Source organism: Pygocentrus nattereri, chromosome 3 (genome assembly GCF_015220715.1).
Source record: "Pygocentrus nattereri isolate fPygNat1 chromosome 3, fPygNat1.pri, whole genome shotgun sequence".
Classification (NCBI taxonomy): Eukaryota; Metazoa; Chordata; class Actinopteri; order Characiformes; family Serrasalmidae; genus Pygocentrus; species Pygocentrus nattereri.
The window spans coordinates 35352354-35377813 of NC_051213.1; the positions used below are offsets into that span (position 1 = coordinate 35352354).

At 39.3% G+C, this 25460-nt stretch overlaps 1 protein-coding gene across 2 annotated transcripts in view; it reads right to left on the reverse strand.

Annotated features, from left to right (window-relative positions):
* LOC108429253 (transmembrane protein 65-like) overlaps positions 1 to 25460 on the reverse strand; it is a 70374-nt gene that overhangs the window by 14961 nt on the left and 29953 nt on the right. For both annotated transcript variants that reach the window (XM_017700890.2, XM_037536680.1), the window contains exons 3-6: positions 24157 to 24201; positions 22206 to 22273; positions 21623 to 21677; positions 1125 to 1167 (exon numbers count right to left, since the gene is read on the reverse strand). In XM_017700890.2, coding sequence (XP_017556379.1) covers positions 1125 to 1167; positions 21623 to 21677; positions 22206 to 22273; positions 24157 to 24201 — 211 coding nt within the window. The remainder of the gene's footprint in view (positions 1 to 1124; positions 1168 to 21622; positions 21678 to 22205; positions 22274 to 24156; positions 24202 to 25460) is intronic.

Sequence of the window (25460 nt, forward strand, 5' to 3'; positions counted from 1 at the left end):
TCCAAGTCAACAAATGTGGATTTTGGAATTCCTATTGGTAACATTTGGAATAGATATAGCAATCTTGGAAGAACATTCATACGGATAGTTTATATACGGCCAAAAAGGGAGAGAGGTAACGCTGCCCACCGCTCCATTTCATTTTTGATTATGTCCAGTATTTTACTGTAATCAGCGTGAAACAAATCATGTAATGAAAAAGGGATACTGATACCTAGGTATTTAATGCCCTCTTTAGACCACTTAAACCCACATTGTTGCTTTACCCTCAGCAGGACATTGCCATTGACATCCATTGCCTCTGTCTTATCAACGTTTATTTTATAGCCAGAAAAATGTCCATATATAGAAATCACTTCCTTTAAGTGTGGTATTGATGATGCAGGCTCTGTCAAATATAATAGAACATCATCTGCGTATAGTGAGATTTTATGTTCTTTTGTGCCAATCAAAATTCCTTTAATGCCGTCATCATCCCTAATAAGTTGGGCCAGCGGTTCAATACTTATGCAAATAAAAGAGGCATCCTTGCCTACAGCCACGTTCTAGGTTGAACCTTGCCGATCTAAAACCACTGACTCTGACAGCCGCCTGTGGGGATGAATAAAACTCTTTAATGTCTGAATTAGGTATTTCCATGACACGCCATCAAATGCCTTTTGGGCATCTAAAGAGATTATAGTTGTTCTCTTTTTGGTGAGATATAATGTTCAATAGACGGCATTAGTTATTTCCATAGTGCCTCCCAGTAATAAATCTGGGTTTGATCTGGATGTATATTTTGAGTTATTATGTAATTTAATCGTCTAGCGAGTATAGTTGTTAGAATACATATGTCTCCATTGAGCATAGAAAATGGTGAATGAAGCCTCTATGCAGAAGATCTGTTTCTATAACCACCTGAAGACAAAACTTACCTGACATTAGCGCCTCTTCATGAGGAGAGGTGCTAGACTAATCATCGCAACTGCCATTGTAATTCACTGTGAAAGTAGCTACATCTGGCATGTCGGCAGCACTTCCGACAATTTACCCAGCTGATAAAGACAGATTGGTGTCAAGGGAAAAACTGAGAGGGAGGATTTAGGAATCCCTTTAACTTTAGGTGCAAGAAAGGCTCTTACCCAAGTCCAGCCAAGTCTGACACCAGGTTACCCAGAGCAGCAGCTGCAGAGGGAGAAGGAGAAGGAGAGAGAGAGAGAGAGAGAGAGAGAGAGAGAGAGAGAGAGAGAGAGAGAGAGAGAGAGAGAGAGAGAGAGGCAGAAAATCAGAACAGAACGAATGAACAATACAGACAAAGGTCAAACTTATTTTCAAAATAGGTCAGCATAACAGAACCAACTAGAGCATGCAAGCAGAGTATCCTCTGCTAACTATCTATAAGACGTAAGGCTAAAAGTGTCTGTCTGAGCACAAACTCACATAATAATAATAATAATAATTATTATTATTATTAACTGTAACTTTGTGATATATCATTTTATTAGTTCAGACTATGCTTACAATTGTAGTGTGAGAAGAGTTTGTATGAAAGAAAGAGGACAGAACTCTGGGAGTTCGGTTTTAAATGGGACTTAAATTGTTTTTTTTTTTAAATGCAAATTTCGGTAGTTGAGTCATTCAGAAAGGTTGAACTTTAAATGTTTCATGCTAGAGAAACTTACTCAGATTTTTTTTACAGTGGCAGTGATAGAAACAAGGGGTCACTCTGTCTACAATACTGGACGCTGGTTCGTTCAAATTAATGACAGATCTGAATCACTAAACACCTAAACGAGTATGAGCCATCAGAGTCATCTGAACACAAGCTTTAATGGAAGAATAAGACTAAAAAAAATCTGGCCTGTGGGCACAAAGGCACTAACATGGACACTGTTTTTGCTTAATTTCCAAATTGCTTACATTTAAATAATGACTTAGAAATTGTGCAGAATCTTCAATGTTTCATTTCCCTTAAATTTCTTATAACTATTTTTTTTTCAAAATTCTGAAACTTTCTGTTGTTTATTTGTAATAATAAATGAAAATCCTTGATTTGCAAAGTGGTCTCAGACTTTTGGACCCCACTGTAAGTGTTCAATTACAGACTGTAGCCCAACTTTTGATGAACAAGCTATGAGACCATTGTACTTCATTCATCACTGGTCAGTTTCTAAGCAAAAAAAGCTGTAAATATGGACTGAGGCTGCTCCTTTCTCCAATTATCTGTTTGGGTACACCAGGTTATGTACTAACACCACACAGAAGCCTGCCTGAACCAAAGACAGTAAACAAGCTTGTTTTTCTGCTCAGATGCTATGGTTCGGTAGCTTTTGCTACAGGTTTAATAAATCATGTGTTTACAGACTATACAGGTGTATGCAAAAGTTTGGGGACCCTGATCAAATTCTGCAAATTTCTTAAGTTCTGCAAATTTAAAGTACAATTACTGTTTATTTGCTGAATTTTACCTATTGGGAAAAATACGAAAAATAAAATAAAATGTGGCCTGCATGAAAGTTAAGGCACATGCTATATTTTGCCCCCAATACATTAAACTGTGCATTAAAATCTGCAGAAAAATGCCATCTTTAAGTAGGTTCCCTCTAGAGAATGTGTAACTTATTTACATCTAGAGAACTGCTTCTTGTTAAAATATTAAAACAGCTAAAGCTCATCTTCTCAAAATCACTACCGGTTACTGTTATTGGAGCTTTCCTTTCGATACTGTAGTTTATTATTCTAAGGCTGTTAATAGCAATAATAAGCCTTGTCTTTTTGTATTAACTTTGAAATAACATCAAGTCTTTTAAACCCTCATTAATATTTCATGAGGTTGGTGTAGTGTAGTGGTTAACACCTCTGCCTTCTACGCTGTAGACTGGGGTTCAATCCCCCACCTGGGTAATCACCCTACTCTATACCAATAAGAGTCCTTGGGCAAGATTCCTAACACTACCTTCGCCTACTTGTGTAAATTATTATCAAATTGTAAGTCGCTCTGGATAAGAGCGTCAGCCAAATGCCGTAAATGTAAATGTGATCCCTGCGATGAAGTCTGCAGTCCACTGCTGTCGGAACCTTGTATCTGCACTTTTGTCGTTTTTCAGTTTTTGACATAATTTGAAAATACCCATAGTCCTATATATTGTTTGTATATTCCATGATAACTGGTCCAAAAGAAATGACCTAAAATTATATTTAAAAGCCTAAAAGACCTAAAAAGTCTGGTTCCACTGACTTACATTAACAATAAAGTAAGTTTTTACCTTCTCCTTTAAAGTTACAGTATTGGAGATACAAGGTTTTGACTGTTCAGACTACAGACTGTTCAGAAACCCCACACAACATATACAGACATGTGTGAACATGGACTGCACATCAAAAGAATCGCTAATTACTTTTTAACTTCTGGAATCATAAGCTGCAGACAGTGTGATTTCTGAGATTTAAATTGTCAAAATTGATTTGGAGTCGCTATACCTGGAATCTACTGGTGATTTACATCACTACTGCTAATCAGCTTAAGCCTAAACAATACCTGAAATGACCCAGTGTGTTGTGCTGGTACGAGTGCATTAGTCCAGTGGTTGCTGGAGTGGACACATCAGTTTGCCTGCTAGGTTGAGACTGGTCCACCACTCAAAAATAACCAGCCAAGAAAGCTCTGTGGTCAGAAACTGAGCATTGATGTAGGACCACATGACTAGAAAACAAATTTTACATCAACAGATGACCTACAATCTCCAAATGTGCCAGCAAGATGGAGGTACACCCTACAGGGTAAAAACAGTCCCAAAGGTTTTGCACTGGGAACAATCATGTGGCTTTCTCTGATTCACTGAAGCCGCAAACTTGTATCAGATGGCAAACAATCAAACTCTGATCTCAAAGGAAACCATGCAAAGCTGCTAGATCTCATTACACTGCAACAGTTTACTGTGAGCAAATGTAACACTGAGGGCCTCAATAACGTCCTGCGTTAGAGATGAAAAGTGAATGTGGAAGAGAGACAAAGAGAGGGAGAAACGGAAAATGAAGTAGAGAGGGAAAACAGAGAAAAGAATGGGGAGGAAAAAGAAAGAGCAGAGGCTTTCTGGCACAGGTCCAAGTGGAGTGTGTTTGACATACACCTCACGTCAAAGGCACATAAAAAAAGTCAAATGTCACATCCATCAGGCTGAGAAATGGGTAGCGTAAAACTGAAGGCAGCAGGTTTGAGTAATCTTGATTTACAGTTTTCACAGTGAGCCTCAGAAAAAAACAGGTCACTCATTGTGAAACCGGTCATTAAATAAGAAATCCTTCTGCAACATAAGTGCTGGAGATTCCAGGCATTGGCTGCAAAAATGCTATCTAATATCAGGTGATGGTTGGTACCAGGGCTGCAACGATTAGTCAAGAAATGTGACTTTTCTTCTTTCGGCAGCTCCCTTTAGGGGTCGCCACAGCGGATCATCTGCCTCCATTTTGCCCTATCCACTGCCTCCTCTATTTTCACACCAACCATCTCCATGTCCACCTTCACTACATCCATAAACCTCCTCTGAGGTCTACCTCTTCTCCTTCTACCCGGCAGCTCCATCTCCAACATTCTTTGCCCAATATATCCACTATTCCTCCTCAACACATGTCCAAACCATCTCAACCTGGCCTCTCTGGCTTTATCTCCAAACTGCTCCACCTTCACTGTCCCTCTGATCTGCTCATTTCTAATCTTGTCCAGCCTTGTCACTCCCAACGAAAATCTCAGCATCTTCATCTCCGCCACCTCCAGCTCAGCCTCCTGTCTTTTAGACAGAGCCACAGTCTCCAAACCAAACATCATAGCAGGACGCACTACTGTCTTGTAAACCTTCCCTTTCACTCTTGCTGCTATCCTTCTGTCACACATCAGCCCTGACACCCGTGGTTGACCCAAGATATTTGAAGTCATCCACCTTTACGACCTCTACTCCTTGCATCTTCACCTTTCCACCTGCCTCCCTCTCATTCACACACATGTATTCTGTCTTACCTCTACTGACCTTCATTCCTCTCCTCTCCAGTGCAAACCTCCACCTCTCCAGATTCTCTTCCACCTGCTCTCTACTCTCACCACAGATTACAATGTCATCTGCAAACATCATGGTCCATGGAGCCTCCTGCCTGACCTCATCTGTCAACATGTCCATCACCATTGCAAACAAGAAGGGGCTCAAACTATTTATATAAAAAAAGTCCATGTTTTGTTGTCATTGTGCTATTTAATATTACTGCAATAAAGCGTGGCCACAATTACCCCAAAAGGAATAAAAATGGTACACCTTATGGGTAGTGAAGGGCAAGCAGCTAGACACTGAAAAAAAAGGGGCAGGAGTAGAGAAGTTCCTTTTAACCCGACACCTTTTATTTTGCTACAACGGTGTATTTACAGGCGCACTTTTAAAACAAAAAGAAAAAAAAAAACCAAACACAACCTCAATCAACAGAGATAATTAGACTGTGACTACAAAGTCAAAGAGTTCTAGTCACTCAAATAACCCTTACAAACAGGTGTAGTCCAGCACTGCTACCAAAGGGGAAGAAGAACCCCTAACTGTGGTTACGGAGCCGTATATATACAGGTAGCTCCTCCCCCAAGCTATTCCATTCCCCCCACAGGTAGGAAAATAAACCATACATTTCATATTTACATGTTGAAATGAATATGGCACAACATTATACGTGGCCGTCAAAATACATAGAAGGCCATAGAAACAGTAATCAATCACTTTTCTCTTTGTATTTACCGGTTCTCACTCCCCTCCTCTACTACAGAGGGTGGACTTGCCCGGGTAAGTAAAAGCCCAGGAGTCTCTTTTAGGACCTGCAGGTGAGTATGAGCAGTGTATGGTAGAACAGGTAAGTATGTCTACAGTCATTTATAGTGGTAATGTGCTAAGGGGGTACCTTGCATCATTACAATTACTAAATAATATTAATGTGGGTTAGTTGAATAATACTACATGTGTTGTGTTTGGTTGTTTCTGACTGGTTAACTATTCTACAGGCAATTCACAAGCCTCATGTTACTAGAAATTTCCCCACTTAAAACTTATGATGGCACAAATGAAGAAAAGAAAGAAAGCCCTAAAGTGCATCACAATGTACAGCATGTAAAAGTGTAGATGGGATTTTATAGCAGCACATCACTGATGCATAAACTCAAAGAGAGAAAATGAAACTAATTACTAGTTCTAATGTTTTGTGCTCCCGCTGGCAGTGCTGTAACTAACTTAGCTAAGTGGGTAATTTCAGTCCAGTAAAGGTAACATTACAGGCTATTTGGGAAGACATAACATCTAATGGAAGGGAGGAACACTTCAGTGAAGTTACATTCATACCCTGCTGATACCATCCAGTTATTCCAGTGAGGATAAAAATAGCGCATGGGATGATGTTTAATCTGTTTTAGGATGCTCTTGGGATGATTATGTAGCATGCATTAACACTTAGTCTGTATACACAGGCATGAAATCACAAAGATGTCAGTCGTTCATGCCAGCAATAATTATAGTAATGTTTAATACAGAAACCTTCAGCTAATCATGTATCAGCTATTGCACAGGCAGATATTCCCCACTCAGTAACACAGGATGACAAAAACTGGAAATGGATAAATGATTAAACAGGTGCTAGAATCATAAGTCAGGGAAGAAAAATAAAAATAGCCACTAAATGATAAATAAAGAAGAAATATCAAATCACCATTTTTAATGAACTCTATGGGGACTTTTAAACAGTAGATGAGAAAAGCAGAACCACTAATTTCAATCTGCTTGCACTCCCCAAACCTTGACTCTAAAGCTGCATACGACGTCCAAGAAAATCCATCATATCTGATGCCCTCTAAAAATTATTCTTACAGCTTCTCTATCTGCATCCATCTCTCCTTTAAAGAAGAAAACACATATACATTGATTTGTCTCTGTGGGCGTTCTGCTGTCAGCTCTGGCAAAGCCTCCTGGCCTTACAAGCAGACTGAAAAAGCTCTGCAGCACAGCGTTGTTTGAACTTTCTCCAGAGCTGTTCTACAGTCTGGGAAACATCTTACAAATGACAAAACCACCTGAGACAACACACTTGCACACTTCACCTTCCTCTTATATCATAAACCATGGAGAAACCCGAATCCTCCAAACGTTGGAACAACATCCTAAATTCATGTTGCCTGACAGATGGAGCGTGTTTTCGGAGTCACACGGCTAAGCATTTATTTTTGTTTATTCTCTTGCATGTGTGCTAAGTGTCTCAGATAGTGACAACACAACACAAGTTAAGCCGCTTTTTCAGAGAGCAATGCTGTTGCCACTGATAACCCATTAGAAGCATTTGCACATGGTGTGAGATATTAAGGGTGCTTTCTACCTCGTTTGGTGCAGACCCTTGTTTGGATCAAACACTACCCACTGTACTGAGATGCTCACTAAACAAAGGAACCATGTTCATTTGCAATAAATGAATAATCGAACAGTAATAAAATAATAGTGGAACATTGTGTTTAATTTGGCACACGGATCAACAAACATATTGCATCAGTGTAGAGCTGGGCGATATGGCCAGAAATGTTATCACGGTAAACAAAATTCATATTGGTAAATACTAAATGATTATTTCTTTTGAAGTTTGAAGTCTGATTTTTGCTCATGGTTGGTTGATTGCTGCTTTAAACAATCCTTTATGGTCAGAACACGACAGACACTCACCAAACATTTGGAGAAAGTGTCTGATTAGCTGTTTTTACCAGCTCGAAAAGCACAGCTGCAGTTTTTGTATCAGTCATAATTTAAGAAAGAAAAGATTCTTTTTAGCTGTCTAGTGACGAGTGCTCAGCTGTCCCGTTTCAAATGCTAAACCAATGGCCAACAACAGTGCTAAATTGATTAGTTTCTCAACAACATCAACTTAGTACGAACAGCAACCATTAACTGGTTCGGCACATCAGTGATGGATCACACCGCTGTACTGCCATCACTCCGACCACATCCATATCAGAGCATATCACTGTATTCAAACACCAACTAACAGACTACTGGATTTCTCTATTGTATCTCAGTAGTTTAAGGGGTGAACCGCAAAAGAGTCCTCGTTTTAGGTACGTTTAAACTGAAAGCGGTGCTTTTGTGTCTTGCCTGATCTACAGTAACATCAATTCGCCACACTGTGCGAGTGACGGAGTGCTGCTTCAAGTTAGCCAGCTGCTAAAAACAGCTAGCCTGGAAAGATAGCGCTCTCCCGCTTTCCAATGCCTCACAGCTGCCTCAGTTTACTTTCTTTTAAATCAGGGCTCTTACTCACATGAACCCACTTCATTCTTTCACTTTCGATACCTGAGAATGCACTAATACTTAAATATGACTGTTTGAGCGCTGTAACCACGTTTTAGTTGAGCGAAGCAGATGTGATTTAAAGCTGTAAAGCTTGTTAGGATGTTCAGAAAGACGTGAGTTCACTGAAGGTCAGTACAGTTACGCCACTAATCTTGTCCCTCACACTTGGTCACAGGAGAACAGATCGCCGGTCGCTCCACTCAAATAGTATAACTTTACGTTTCAGATGCTGCTAAAGTATATTTGGCGACTCAATTTCACTCGTTGCCCACCTCTCTAAACATGTAAAAAAACTCAGAAGTGTGCCCTCTCCTGGCGACAGCAGAGTAGTGTCACTTTCCTCGCAGTAGAAAATGGCACAAGGGCTGTCGCTAAAAACGTGGAAGTGGGAAAATGGTGTATTATACCAAAAACTGATCAAATCCTTCTTATCGCTCTATTGAGGAAAAGTTATATTGCGATAATTATCGTTATTTTATCGGCGAGGCCTACATCAGTGTCCTGATTGGTTGTGTTCAAATTGATGAATCAATCATAAAGAAGCAGGTACATAAAGTTTATTATTATTGCTTTGACATATAGATGTTAAGCATCTCTTTTTTTTCTTGCAAAGGAATTTTGAGTCTTGAATGACAGCAAATGTGACTAACACAGCAAGACAGTATCCCTGCAAAATTTTTGGCCTATAAACAAACACCCATGCATATAATTTGGTGTACTTTAGCTGCTGCGGTATAAAACAATGTCACAAAAAACTTTGGTTTGGAGAAAAGAAATGAAGAACAAAGACAATGTAAAAAAAAAAAAAAGAAATCACAATTTGTCGGCATGTGTGAGGAACTAAGGTATAAAGTCGTTTCATTCAGGGTCAGCCAAACATCATGGTCAAGAGGCACAGGAAGGTGTTAGAGTACTTAAAGAAATACTCCTCAGAACAAGCCTTCTAAGAAACAGATAGAGAAAAATCATCAAATAGCTCGTAACAGTAATCTTTGATTGTGAATCCAGAGCTCCCTCTGTAAAAGTAATCATATTCATATTTACCTCTTAATAACAAAACCTGCTAATATATAAGGCTGTGAGTTATTGTTATTTAGTGTTTTACCGGTCACATGTCTTGTAACGTTAATGTGAACCTCCATGCTATGATATGTTAATCCAGGCAATGTGTCAATTTGGTGAAATAACACAGATATTTTATCCTGTACTAAGCAGCCAAATGCCTTACAATTACATTACAGAACCATCTCTGGTAAAACTACTTCAGCTCAAACAGTGCTTAGAGTCCATATCACAAAAAAATGAATTTCCCTCGCTTTTCTGTAACAGAAGTAACATGTAAACATCATCAAAGTTTCAAAATGTACCCTTCACTACCCAGTCCATGCAGTCCATACATGGAAATAGCTGTGAAAACCCACTCACTTACACATATCCACCTATTTAGCCTACAGTAGTCTAGCTCCATCCATTCATATTTAACGTCTAAGGAGTATTTCAGCTCTAAGTGCTTTTTTAACGAGGCACAATATGGGACAGACAGTTACAACAGAGCTCATTTATCTTAAATCAGTTTTAAAGGCACCGGCTGGAAAATGGTCATGTAAAAACGAATCATCACTGTTCGTGGTACTGTGGTGCTGTGTTCGTGGTACTGACTGTTTGTGATATAAGCACACAAGTGTGGATCTGGAGGAAAAAAATTTAAATACATTATAATGTAGGAAACGGGACCTTTACAACTATGAACATCACGAAACAGCAAGCTTATACAGACATAAATGTAACCAGACACAGGTGAAACTAAGTACAAACAAGACACAGGTGGCAACAATAATAGTAAGGAGTCAAGACAGTCCCTAACCATGACTATTTAAAACATCACAAAGTCCAAACAGAAAAAAACTGTTGAATTCAAAACTGACATCCATCACTTTCTCTACAAACTTTGGCTGTGGGCAAAAACTCATTATGTCTTAGATTTCTTAAGTATATGCTTTGCAATAACCATAATGAATACAAGTTACAGCATGTGAAACAATCATCAATCTACTACAGGCCTGCTGTGCTCTGGTGTAGTAAAACTCATGTTCAGTGAGCTCCTCTGTCTGCCAGTGCTTTGATTAATTATGTATTCGGAGCAAGAGACCAGCTGTGATGAACTATGGGAGCCAAAACATCCAGAACTGAATGATTTGCATTTATAGATGTTTGCTGGCAAGCATGTGTAGCAGGTGCAGAATTTTTTGCAAACACAGACTTTTATAATGACGTTTACTTTGCCATGGTGCCCATTACTCAGCCCTGATTGTAATAATCGTAGGCAAATATTTACAGTACCAGTCAAACGTTTAGGACACAAATTACAATGTATGTTCATACACATAGACCATAAGATCTTTTGATCCAAAGGATTAAAATTAAATGCTTCATTAGTTTCCATCAGACTGCCAGATGGCGAAGCATGATTCCAGAGTCCAGCGGCAGCGTGCTTTGCACCATCTGAGCAAATGCTTGGCATTGCTTGGCCATGGAAACTCTTTTCATGAAGCTCCCTATACACTTTTTGTGCTTATGTTGATTGCAGAGGCAAACAGGAGCTAGTTTGCATGGTCTACCACTTTGTGGCTAAGCTGTTGTTGCTGACAGTCACTGAGCTTTACAGTACGTCCACTGTTTGTCTGTGGAGATTGGCTATATGCTTAACTTTATACACCTATTAGCAATGCGTGAGGCTAAAGCACCTGAAGTCAACAATTAGGAGGTGTCAACTTTTTATACTTACAAATACAAATGTGGTAGCAGATTGAAACTCTGCACTTTCAATTTAACTTTTTTCACTCGTTTCAACAAATTAGAAAAGTTTATGAAAAAAAATGACACCATGCTTTCTATGCTTCAATCCCTGCTGTCAGGTTGATGCAAACATTTATCTATCCACTGCAAATGTCAAACAGCAGTATGAAAAGCATGCCGCTGCTGCTGGAGCACAATGTTTGTAATGGCTTGTCCAATTACACAGCTAAAGTTCACATTCCTACTCTCTCTCATCTCAATATGGGGCAGAGTGAATATTCGGCTTTGTCACAGTTCAGAGTGTAGTGTTTTCCTCTGATTGTGCTGACAAATGACAGTGCACTGCGTAAAATATCTAGTTTAAAAATTGACAAGCAGTGTGGCTGAGAGAAGGCATGCCATCCTACCTCCAAAACATCTCACTAACAGGGAGTGAATGGAATGAGACTAGTGTGTGTGTACTAGTGTAGTTTCTTATTTGGAGTTATAATATTAATTTTCACAATTTTCTTCTTACTACACAAGCAATCAGCCAAGACCTATTTGGTGTCCAATGCTTGTGTTCTTTAGTTCCTAAGTAATGCAAACCTAAACCCCACCAAAAACTGCATGGCTACTGTTATGCCTAAACATGTGCAAGATGCAAGTGCAGATACAATTCAGGCTTCAGAATGGCAGCTATTTCTGTTTTTAGCGCTAATACTGTGTTATACAGTGTAAAATCACATTAGCAAATCTACTTTTTAAAGTCAAAGACCACCCTTTTGATTATTTCATTTCAAGTCAAAATGGCCATTAAGTAAGTTATTTTTCAGTGTCAGAAAAAAAAAGATTTAACAAAAAGCACATGAAAGCTTCTAACACTAAGTAGAAATTCAAATTTCAAATACATTCTGTTCCCCTTCAGACAGAAACTAATATTCATAAAAGCAACCACCTGAACACACCTTAGCCACCTTAGAAATATCTCTCTTGTCTTGGAGATTATATATAAAATAAAGAAAAGCGTGACTTAAAACATATAAAGAAAATGGGAGTCCTAACAACCATGCGAGACCTGGCAAACCATCAAGATTGTCCCCATTAGAAATACAGAATTTCATCCTTCCACTGTGAGAAGACAACTCAACACTATGGGTCTGAAAGGATGTGTAACTGTCAAGAAGTTGTTACGGAGATAGAACATTGAAACTAGACATCTGAGATGTGGAGCAAGGTTTTATGGCAAGAAGCAGAAAATGCAACCAACTTCTATGACTGGACATTAGTGTGGAAAAATGTCCTTGCAGATTTTTGAAAAACTGAAACTATATGCTATGTTATAGCTCAGTTTCAGGGTGTTAGCAATCTTCTTATAGCCTAGGCCATCTTTGTGGAGAGCAACAATTCAATTTCTCACATCCTCAGAGAGTTCTTTGCCATGAGATGCCATGTTGAATAGCCAGTGGCCAATATGGGTGAATTGTACCCAGAACACCAAATTTAACAGCCCTGCTCCCCATTCATACCAGGGAGGGACAATTATGCAATTGGGCACAGTTTGGACATCTTCACTGTGAGGTGTACTCACTTTCATTGGCAGCTATTTAGATATCAATGGCTGTGTGTTGAGTTATTTTCAGAGGACAGTAAATCTGTACTGCTATACAAGCTACTTTAAGTTATATCCAAGTTCATTTCTACAGTGTTGTCCCATGAAAAAATAATAAAATATTTGCAGAAATGTGAGGGGTGTACTCACTTTTGTGAGATACTGTGTTTTACGCTTTTTCCCTGATTCTGAAAAATGAATAGCTTAAATAAACAGCTGCCGTTTTGAATGGAAATTAAATGAATGAAAGTCAGTGATCTCTGACTTTTGCATAGTACTGTATGTATGTAGGGTTGCACAGTGCTGATTTGTAAGGTATAGCTAAGCTTCCATTACATTTTAGTGATACTATCTTCACAGCTCCAGTACAAAACCAAAGAAGCAAACTCTGGCTTGGTTCTGACGGAGAGAACGATGACAAAAAGGAGGAAAAATTCTGTACATCTGATTTTTCGTCAGACTATTCCTTTTAACAGCACTGTTTTATTTGAAATAGCTCCACACAGCTCGCTGTGATAGATCCAGGTATGTCTCTCGCCCTGAGCTGAGAAGCACTGGGGGCAAACCTAGAGCCATAAAAAGGAAAATCAATAACATCACATTCGCTTGAGCGTCTCACATGGGAGAGCAATTTCACCACATATTCCGCTTCCACACAGCTGGCTGGCTGCTCTCCTCCAGCTCTACTTCTATTACAGACCTCTCCCTGTATCTCTGTCATAACCCAGCATAATAAGAAAAAAAATGATGATATTTGTGGTTTCTTGTTATTACACTTGCCAGAGATGTATATCTATACGTGCAGTACAACCGCATGGGGTTCAGTTTTAATACCAAAAGAAAAACTACTGCAGGATATTTATTTTCACTTGCTCTCTTTCCTCCTGTGTCTGGCCACGTGCCACCTTTAGGGAAAAAAGCAACTGAGATGGGACCAGAATTGAGACCAGAGCTGCGTATGTAACAGTGTTATGTAATCATTTTGCTAAAAAAGGTAACAGTACAGAAACAAGACAGTAATAAGGTTCCAGATACATTATTAACAGGCTGTCTACTAGCAGGATAATTAAAATCACTCTTACTCAGCACTCCTGGTAATTTTCTTTCCAGCTTTCATATAAACTAAATAAAGCTAAATTTGCTGTTAAATGCAGATTTTGTTCTGAAATCTTTCAAGAAAGTTTAATCACCTGCCAGTTTATCAGTGTGGAGAGATAGTCACAAAAGAAACAAATCTGTTTATATAATTCATGCAAGTTGAGACACAATGTAAGTTATACATTAAAAATGAAGTTATATCTGATCGGCTCATTTTGCATATTTAACTGAAAAACAAATAGCTCAGCTATGAAAATGTCATTTCTGTGAGTGCGAAGGTTTGAAAGGTAAGATACTTTACAGGCAGGGCTGGCTCAAGCCTTTTGGGGGCCCTCCAACTTGCTAGCTAATATACCATAAAATTACATGCTGACTAATAACAATAACTACATGCTGTCTAAAACAAATATATTTATAACTGGCTAATGTTAAAAGTTACAAATTAAACTACAGAAAACTTTCTCCGAAAAATGGATCCAGGGGTCTGTCGCATCACACAGGATTTCTTGCTCACCTAGCTAACTTTAAGCTTAGCTCACTCAAACTCTGGTGGGAGTCACCATGGAGAATGCTTTACTTTCCACATGTTTTAGTATGATTACTTTTTCTTTTGCAACTTTTCCTCATGTTTCATGCAACTGGCTATTTGTCATAAACATCACACTTTCTTGTGCATAATCCGTAATGCGGACTAATCAGTCTGAATATCTACAGTGGGGAAAAAAAGTATTTAGTCAGTCACCAATTGTGCAAGTTCACTTAAAAAGATGAGAGGCCTGTAATTGACATCATATAGGTAGACCTCAACTATGAGAGACAAAATGAGGAAAAAAAATCAGAAAATCACATTGTCTGATTTTTAAAGAATCAAATAATGGTGGAACATAAGTATTTGGTCAATAACAAAAGTTTATCTCAATACTCTGTGTTATATCCTTTGTTGGCAATGACAGAGGTCAAAAGTTTTCTGTAAGTCTAACAAGGTTGGCACACACCGCTGCTGGTATGTTGGCCCATTCCTCCATGCAGAGCAGTGATGTTTTGGGGCTGTCGGTGGGCAACACGGACTTTCAACTCCCTCCAAAGGTTTTCAATGGGGTTGAGATCTGGAGACTGGCTAGGCCACTCCAGGACCTTGAAATGCTTCTTACGAAGCCACTCCTTTGTTGCCCTACCAGTGTGCTTGGGATCATTGTCATGCTGAAAGACCCAGCCATGTTTCATCTTCAATGCCCTTGCTGATGGAAGGAGGTTTGCACTCAAAATCTCACAATTCATGGCCCCATTCATTCTTTCATGTACATGGACCAGTCGTCCCTTTGCAGAGAAACAGCCCCAAAGCCTGATGTTGCCACCCCCATGCTTCACAGTTGGTATGGTGTTCTTTGGATGCAACTCAGTATTCACTCTCCTCCAAACACGACGAGTTGTTTGTATCAAACAGTTCTACTTTGGTTTCATCTGACCATATGACATTCTCCCAATACTCTTCCGGAACATCCAAATGCTCTCTTGCAAACTTCAGACATGCTTGTCTGAAGTTTGAAGTGCCCGTCTGGCACTGCAGGATCTGAGTCCCTGGTGGCGTAGTGTGTTATTGACAGTAGCTTTTATAACATTGGTCCCAGCTTTCTGCAGGTCATTTACTATGTCCCCCCGTCTGGTTCTGGGTTTTCTGCTCATCGTTCTTGTGATCATTTTGACCCCACGGGCTGAGATCTTGCGTGGAGCCCCTGACTGAGGGAGATTAGCAGTGGTCTTCCATTTTCTGATCATTGCTCCCACAGTAGATTTCTTCACACCATGCTGCTTGCCTATTGCAGATTCAGTCTTCCCAGCCTGGTGCAGGTCTACAATCTTGTTTCTGGTGTCCTTCGACAGCTCTTTGGCCTTCACCATAGTGGAAGTTTGGAGTGTGACTGTTTGAGGCTGTGGGCAGGTGTCTTTTATACAGATAACGAGGTCAAACAGGTGCCATTAATACAGGTAATTAGTGGAGGACAGAAGAGCCTCTTAAAGAAGTTACAGGTCTGTGAAAGCCAGAAATCTTGCTTGTTTGTAGGTGACCAAATAATTATTTTCCACCATTATTTGCAAATAAATTCTTAAAATAAAAATTTTCCTCATTTTGTCTCTCATAGTTGAGGTCTATCTATGATGTCAATTACAGGCCTCTCTCATCTTTTTAAGTGGGAGAACTTGCACAATTGGTGACTGACTAAATACTTTTTTCCCCCACCTGGAGTACTCACAGCCTGAATATCTAAACATAGATTAATCGCAGCCTGAGTATCTAAACCTGGTTTAATCGCAGCCTGAGTAGCTAAACCTGGATTAAATGCAACCTGAGTATCTAAACCTGGATTAATCACAGTCTGATTATCTAAACCTGGATTAAATGAAGCCTGATTATCTAAACCTGGATTAATCACAGTTCCGTGTATCTAAACATGGATTAATCGCAGCCTGAGTATCTAAACCTGGATTAAATGCAGCCCGAGTATCTAAACCTGGATTAATCACAGTCTGATTATCTAAACCTGGATTAAATGCAGCCTGAGTATCTAAACCTGGATTAATCACAGTTTGAGCATCTAAACATGGATTAATCACAGCCTGAAACTATAAGCAAAAATTAATGGCATAACTAACACCACAAACACACAAAAATACAGAGGTTTGTCAGCTTTTTCTTTCATTCTCTCTTTCTTTTCCATTATTTCATACCTTCTTTTTTGAGATATTATTTACTTAGAATGATGCAAAAACAAACAAACAACTAGTGAGCGGGAATTCTGCAGACAGAAACATCTTGTTGATGAGAGAGGTCAACGGAGAATTTCGAGAAAGGCTATGATAACTCAGATAACTAGTTTATAGATTATGCGATTGTGGCGAGGCAGACGGGCTACAACAGCAGAACACCACGTCAGTTTCCACTTCTGTCAGCTAAGGAAAGAAAGCTGAGGCTGCAGTGGGCACAGGCTCACCAAAACTGGATAGCTGAAGTCTGTAAAAACATAGTCTGGTCTGGCAAACAGATGCTAGGGTCAAAATGTGGTGCCAACAGCATGAACCCACAGACCCAACCTGCTTTGTGTCAACAGTCCAGGCTTGTGGAGAAGGGGAAATCATGTGAGGAATGTATTCTTGGCACGTCTTAGGCTTAATTGTTCAAATCATGATATGAATGCCATGGCCTAATAGAGTGTTGCTGCTGACAGTGTTCATCCCTTCATGGCCACAATTTAGCTGCTATTTCCAGCATCATAATGCACCAGGGTACAAAGCAAAAGCCACCTCAAACTGGTTTCATGAACTTGATAATGAGTTCAAAGTTCTTCAGTGGCCTTCTCAGTCAGCGGATCTGAATCCTATGGGAGATTTGCAGGACGATAGTGTATCTGGAAAAAAAATTCAGCAACTGCATAATGCAATCTTGTCAACATGGACCAGAATCTCAAAGGAATGTTTTCAACATCTTCTGGAATTCAGATTTCAGGCTGTTTTGAAAGTGAAGGGAGGCCCTATCCAGTATAAAGTTTCTAATAAAGTGCTGAAACCTTGTTGGCTGCTGAAAACTATACTGCTCAAAAAAATAAAGGGAACACTCAAATAACACATCCTAGATCTGAATGAATGAAATATTCTCATTGAATACTTTGTTCTGTACAAAGTTGAATGTGTTGACAACAAAATCACACAAAAATCATCAATGGAAATCAAATGTGTTAACCAATGGAGGCCTGGATTTGGAGTCACACACAAAATTCAAGTGGAAAAACACAGTACAGGCTGATCCAACTTTGATGTAATGTCCTTAAAACAAGTCAAAATGAGGCTCAGTATTGTGTGTGGCCTCCATGTGCCTGTATGACCTCCCTTCAATGCTTGGGCATGCTCCTGATGAGGTGGCGGATGGTCTCCTGAGGGATCTCCTCCCAGACCTGGACTAAAGCATCTGCCAACTCCTGGACAGTCTGTAGCGCAACAGGGCGTTGGTGAATGGAGCAAGACATGATGTCCCAGATGTGCTCAATCGGATTCAGGTCTGGGGAACGGGCGGGCCAGTCCATAGCTTCAATGCCTTCATCTTGCAGGAACTGCTGACAAACTCCAGCCACATGAGGTCTAGCATTGTGCTGCATTAGGAGGAACCCAGGGCCAACCGCACCAGCATATGGTCTCACAAGGGGTCTGAGGATCTCATCTCGGTACCTAATGGCAGTCAGGCTACCTCTGGCGAGCACACGGAGGGCTGTGCGGCCCTCCAAAGAAATGCCACTCCACACCATTACTGACCCACTGCCAAACTGGTCATGCTGAAGGATGTTGCAGGCAGCAGATCGTTCTCCACGGCGTCTCCAGACTCTGTCATGTCTGTCACATGTGCTCAGTGTGAACCTGCTTTCATCTGTGGCGAATTTGCCAATCCTGGTTTTCTCTGGCAAATGCCAAGCGTCCTGCACGGTGTTGGGCTGTGAGCACAACCCCCATCTGTGGACGTCGGGCCCTCGTACCATCCTCATGGAGTCGGTTTCTAACCGTTTGTGCAGACACATGCACATTTGTGGCCTGCTGGAGGTCATTTTGCAGGGCTCTGGCAGTGCTCCTCCTGTTCCTCCTTGCACAAAGGTGGAGGTAGCGGTCCTGCTGCTGGGTTGTTGCCCTCCTACGGCCTCCTCCACGTCTCCTGGTGTACTGGCCTGTCTCCTGGTAGGGCCTCCAGCTTCTGGACACTACGCTGACAGACACAGCAAACCGTCTTGCCACAGCTCGCATTGATGTGCCATCCTGGATGAGCTGCACTACCTGAGCCACTTGTGTGGGTTGTAGAGTCCGTCTCATGCTACCATGAGTGTGAAAGCACCACCAACATTCAAAAGTGACCAAAACATCAGCCAGAAAGCAGAAAGGTACTGAGAAGTGGTCTGTGGTCCCCACCTGCAGAACCACTCCTTTATTGAGTGTGTCTTGCTAATTGCCAATAATTTCCACCTGTTGTCTATTCCATTTGCACAACAGCTGTGAAATTGATTGTCAGTCAGTGTTGCTTCCTAAGTGGACAGTTTGATTTCACAGAAGTTTGATTTACTTGGAGTTATATTGTGTTGTTTAAGTGTTCCCTTTATTTTTTTGAGCAGTGTATTTATTTGAGGGACATTTTTTTAAAAAGCCACTTTATTTAAAATGTTTCCTTTAGAAACAAATTCATACATAGACATGAACTTTACTATATTTCTCTTTGCTTTATATCTCTTTGTTACTTCAAGCATTTAAGCATAAGCATTTATATTATCTCTAAGATTAAATTGGCTAAGATTATAAAATATATAGGAGTATAATAGAGACCATCTTGGTTAAGTCCAAGACAAGTGAAAGACTATGGCTAATCAAGATCTTGTCAAGGCTGAGTCTAAAGGGGTCAGAGATCACGTCAAGACAAAGTCCAAATGAGAGCAAAACCCAGACCACAAAAGTCAAGAATAAAAAAGTCAAGATCAAGACCCTAAAAAAATACAGGCCTCCTGGCAGCCAAGCCTTAACTTGTCTATAATGGCTTCCAGTCCAAATGCCTGGCCTCCTTAATTTTTTTTTGTTAAGTCATTACAACCACTATAAAGCTTTTTGAAAGTATATAATTACATAATCTATTAGAGTTATATAATGATTTACATTAGGGTTGCCAAGAATAGTCAACATAATCAGTAATTTCAACACAGAAAATGCATCGACATTCTCTTTTTTTTTTATTTCACCTTAATAACAAACTTTTTAAAAATTTCACTCAAACACTTCTGCTGAAAAGCACTATGCAATTGCTACAAGCATGACATCAGTCGTTTTGGCTCCAGTCAGACCCATTCAATGTTACAACTTTTAAAAATGATGGCGAAATGATGCAAAAGAGGTTTTGAAAAGTTGTATGCCTGCTGCTGTAGAACTTTCTTTGAATAAGTGAAAATATTTAGGCTACAACCTGGGCTTTTACTGACGGCAACAGTGTGTGTTCTTGTGTGTTGGCCTTGATGGGACACTTGCCTAAGTACTGTATTTCTGGCATTACGTTAACAACAATTCTTTGTGTAGGGAATGCCATAATAAGATGTTTTGGAGGAAAATTCATAATTTAGATGAATCAACTAATTGGTAAAATGGTCAAGCGATTAATCAATTGAAAAGTAGTCATTAGTGGTAACCCTAAATTACATCTGTATTCAATTTACCTTCTGCATTCACAGGCTTGAGTCTGCACCTTGAATCTGAATCTTTCCCATATGATCTGATGTTATAGATTGACACAAACATGGCAAAATATCAGAGGTGGACGAAGTACACAAATCATGTACTTGAGTTAAAGTAGAGACACCCAAGGTAAAATATTCCTCCAGTAAAAGTAGAAGTCCTTACTCTAGACCTCAATTTGAGTAAAAGTACAAAAGTATTTGCCTTCAAATGTACTTAAGTATCAAAAGTAAAAGTAGTAAAAGATTAATTATGGCTCTGATGTCCTGTTATCATTTTCATAACAAGACTCGCTTCATGAACTCATTTTAGGTGAAAATCCTCCAGTGTCTCTCTTGGTAAACCAGTCTTTTAATAGAATGTCATTAATTAGTGATGCTGACGTCTATTAAAATGATCATAAGCACAAAACACAGAAGGCAAACCGTTTCCATCAGGAAGAACCGTGTGGCTCTGAAATTACTTTTTACAAACAAGCAAAGTTTCAGTTTAAGATTTATTTACAACTTAGTTACAAGTTTAAGTTTAATAAAAACTGGCTTTAAATAGGATAGGGCAAGATGGAGGCAGATGATCCGCTGTGGCGACCCCTAAAGGGAGCAGCCGAAAGAAAAACTGGCTTTAAACTCACTGGCTTTTAAATTCACTATATTGATCTGTAGGTCTCTGTTCATAAACATAAACAAACCAAAACTAATTTACTATAAAATGAAAGTGTTTGTATGAGTTCAGAAAAAAAGAAACATGCCAGTCAAACTGCATATGTGTACATATTTCTATATTATTATTATTTCTATTTACACAAAGTTAGGTTAGTCCATCATTTAGGTAGACATGTGTGCTTTTACGCTGCTGCACTGACGTTGAACCGTGTGCTTGCACTGGGTCGGTATGACCAACAGGTCAAAACAAGCTCAGAACAAAGTGACCGCTGTGGCCTGATTGGTGCTCTTGCTTTGCACTTCTTTCGTTTCGACATGTTATGTTTTTATACACACAAAAACCAAAAGGAACGACAGATTTTTAAAAATGTATTGGAGTAAAAAGTAAAATATTTGACTTTGAAATGTAGTGGAGTGAAAGTAAAAAGTTGCCCAAAATGGAAAAACTTAAGTAAAGTACAGATACACGAAAAAACTACTTAAGTACAGTAACAAATTACATTTACTTAGTTACTGTCCACCACTGCAAAACATGCAGGGTAGCTTTTCTTTACACAAAACAAACAAGATTAGCTTTACATCACATTTAAATCATAATAAAACATCTCAACTACTTTTTAACACAAATGTGGCAGTTTTCCAATCCGTTTGGCAAAATCAAACAGACAGATGCAATTAGTGGATTTTGAGAAGTTTGAATACAAGTCAGTGTGCATTACTGACAGTTAAAGAAATAAAATACAAATAAATATAATTTTTGTAACAAATAAGTCTGAGACTTGAGAACCACAGCACTACATATATAGAAGTGTGCCCACGTTTTTTTGACTGGTCCTGAACATTCCAACACAAAAAAAAAAAAAAAAACACATTTTAACTCAAACGTTCCCAAACTGTACCTGCCATGGTTGAGATGCCTAGGACCACTCCTATGGACAGCTCGATCTGTGTTCCCTATAAACAAAGACACCTGTGATTAGTTTAAGAAGATTCAGGTAAACTGACAGACTCATCAAAAGCCTTCTTTTTATGAACTGACCATGGTGTGGAACATCCTGTCACTCCACTAGAACGGTCATAATGAGTGCAGCTGAAGTGCACACACTAAAATCGAACAGTTGAAGTGTGAAGAGAAGCACTTCATTCTGACTTACAATGAGTCAGGCTTGTGCATAAATGAGCTTGAAGAGCTGCGCTGAATGAAGACAGATAGCAGTGACATCAAGTGCTCAGAAAAAAAGACCTGAACTTGAGGGCTTTATCTGACCTGAGAAAACCCATGAGACCACCTACTGGGCTCAGCTCAGCCTGAATGCCCCTCTTATCAGCGTGTGGCTGAGGCCTTTTCAAAAGTCTGAAGAATGAATGTGTCTTTCATTTTAACAGCACAAGCAGCTTACATTGTATTTCTTTTTCACACAACCACAAGCAGCTAATTGGCTAAAATGTTGCCTTTTCACTTCAATAATAAATGGAGCTTACTGCAACAATCATGATGGCATTGTCCAGGAAGCCGAAGCCGATGAAGGGGATAGCATTGTGAAGCAGCACTGGAAGAGAAAACAGATGGACTATAATGGACAAATCAAAAAGAGCTTCAATAACTGCTGTGAAAACAACACTATACTGGACAATTACACATTCACAGTCTTTTGAAGACTTTAATTGCATTTTAGTTTAGTTTGACCTCAAAGAAAGTTTTTGTCCCATTTAATAACCAGAGTATATTGCTATAGCTATGCAAGTTATTTCTCAGCTTGATTTATCCATAGGTTTCATGTGAGCACTATCCAGTATAGCCTCCAAATATTGTCGTCCGGTGGTAACGTAACTGATATTACTAACATCTCTAAGCTGTATTTTGCTTACTTAGACTCAACATCCTTCAGTAACAAACAAATTCACTATAGCAATGGATGGAAAACACCATCAAGAGAGGCATTACTGACTATATAAAAGCTGTATTTGTACAAGACATACAAACATTCAGCATGCAAGAAGTCGGAACAAACAGATTAAAACAAAAGTAGCTGATGAAAAAGTATCTCATAAAATAATCTTAATTTATAATTATAACTTGAAGATGAACATCATATCACGCTTTAGAAGCCATACATAAACCCAGATTATTCCAAAGGGTTCACACAACTGTACAATACCAGAGTCAATAGTTTGACAGAAGAAGAATGTTCAGTATTCAAGGAGCGGAACAACTCATTAAAACTGGACATGCTGCAGAGGCCACTCCCTTAATACCCAGCAGGATGAACTGTGAAGCCCACCATACTGACCACTGCACTCTTCAATATCCTCTCCAAATGAGTGTGCTCAAAGAGGCTTACAGCTTAAATATAGAAGCCATTCAAGAATGAGGTTCAAGGCTAAGCTTCTTGTTGGGTTGCTGCAGCTCATTAAAGACGGAGGGAGACTACAATATGCTATCGGGTTAAACTGTGCAGAGCCATATATTTGATTAAAATATATACCAAACTACAATTAAAACACAAGATTTCCAAGATAAATGGAACATTTTTTACAACATGAATCTCCTTTCTTATGGCACTTTTCCGCCAGGCATGCATTTTTTCTGAGAATGTATGGATAGAGCTATAAATAGTCTATTGATTAGCCAAACGCAACAGTCGCAGAAACGTCAGAATCGTTGACTGCGTATCTTCAAAATGCGAGTAAAAAAAAAAATCAGAACTTGAAAATGTTATTGCTACCGTTGTGTTTACTGTTAAAGCTAACAGCCAATAAGAAATAATGTGACCATTACATAAACTCCAAAGAAACCCTGCCTATTTTCATGGTTCTGCTGATTCAGATACTCGACCGGGGTGCAGTCAGTTCTGGGTTTGGATTAGTAAGCATACTGATCTGTACTGCAGGCCATATTTGTCTGTTAATTTGGGCTAATAATATGTGTTATAATGTAGTAAGTAGACTACATCATACTATAATATCTGTTACATCAGACTGCATTTTTTTCATTCATTAAAACCCAAAGCCTTGTTTCAGTGCTACGTTTGGTTTTATCGATATGGATCATTTCAGGTTTGACGGTTAAAAATTAATCACAGAATAATAATTTTGCAAATGTTGCATGCCTACTTTACACAGTGTTACACAGCAACATTATGCTTATGTGTGCAGAACAACAAGATATGATCTGGAAAGTGACAGAGGTTTGGCAAATAGAATTCCGGGTTGATCTCGCTGGGCACTTACATCCAACTCTGTCAGCCATTTCAGTGATGAGAACAGAGGAACTGGCCCGGCTGAGGGATGTGCAAGGCAATTTACAAAGAAATGTGTTTGTGGAATGTGAAAATGGGCACACATTTCCTCTCTCTCACACACACACACACACACACACACACACACACACACACACACACACACACACACACAATCATGCATAAACACTTACCATATCTCAGCTGAGCTGCAGTTGGAGGAGCCATTTCCAGCTGCTCTGTAAAAAGAAAGAAAAAAAATCCCCACGTCATTCCCTGAGACATAAATGTGAAGCAGGACCTTGGAGTCACTGGTGGGCAGCAGGCGGAGCGTGAGGGCAGCGAGGGCAAGGTGGATTAGACAGCACTGACTGCACACTGGACCCTCCCGAGACAAATACACAGCTGAGCACACATAGAAGCTCAAACTAACCCGAGCTAAACAGATGCATGAAAATTCAATATTGAGGTTAGTCAAATTATTTCTGTAATTAGAAAAACTTTAAATGACACCTGGGTCACCTTTAGCTTTAACTGAGCTGGGAGAATTTGCTTTTAGCTACAGTGCACCAGTGTGATTGAATGTATTACAGCATTAAAACTTCACTCGATTGTGTGACTTGACAAAACCTTTCATCTCTAACCACCTACACTCAGCCTGAAACGGTTATAACCTTAGTTGGCTCTTTATCTTGATTTATTAGATTTTGATTTTCCTTAATCATTTTAATTCACTGTTTACATTTGACGGTCCTATTTTTTAGTTTCTACTTATTTTAGTTGTTAGTTCTTTAGTTAGTTAGTAGTTCTAACTGTAATCTTTATGTATGCATGTATTTAACGTACTGTGCAAAAAACAGAGACCACCCTTCATTTATGCAATCTGAAGTCAAAATGGCCTTTAAGAGCATATTTAACAGAAAATTTAACCGATGCCTTTACAAAATATAGAACATTGAATTTTTCAGTATGTTACAATTTGCTTTAGAATTTCTATTCTTTTTAGGAGACTTGCTCAGAGTTTTTTTTTAAAGAAATCTGAAGGGATGTTTATCCACACCTCCAAAGTTCAGTCTTAGACACACACATTCAATCTTGTTGAGGCTGGAAGTAGCTTCTCTGTTTGATTTGCAAATGATGTTCTGTTTTGTCTATTTTCTTTCCTCAGTAAGGAGTATTGAATGGTCTTTTCACAGTGAATGATGAACAGAATCATTTGTGGATATATTCAGATCTAAAGCTAGAGTGGAGCTCGATTTTCTCCTCTCTCTCTAAGGTGAAAGTTTCAGGTGAAAGGTTAAAACATCTTTTTAAAAATGATGTATTAATATCAAAACTTCAAATCTGTACAACAGTGAAAGTGAAATACCTCTTTGTGTACAACCTTGTACATCAACCTCTAGATGAGGGATGGTGAACTAGAGTCCTGGAAGGCCAGAGTCCAGCAGAGTTTGGTGATTTTCCTACTCAGAAATGCCTGATTCAACTATGTAGCCTA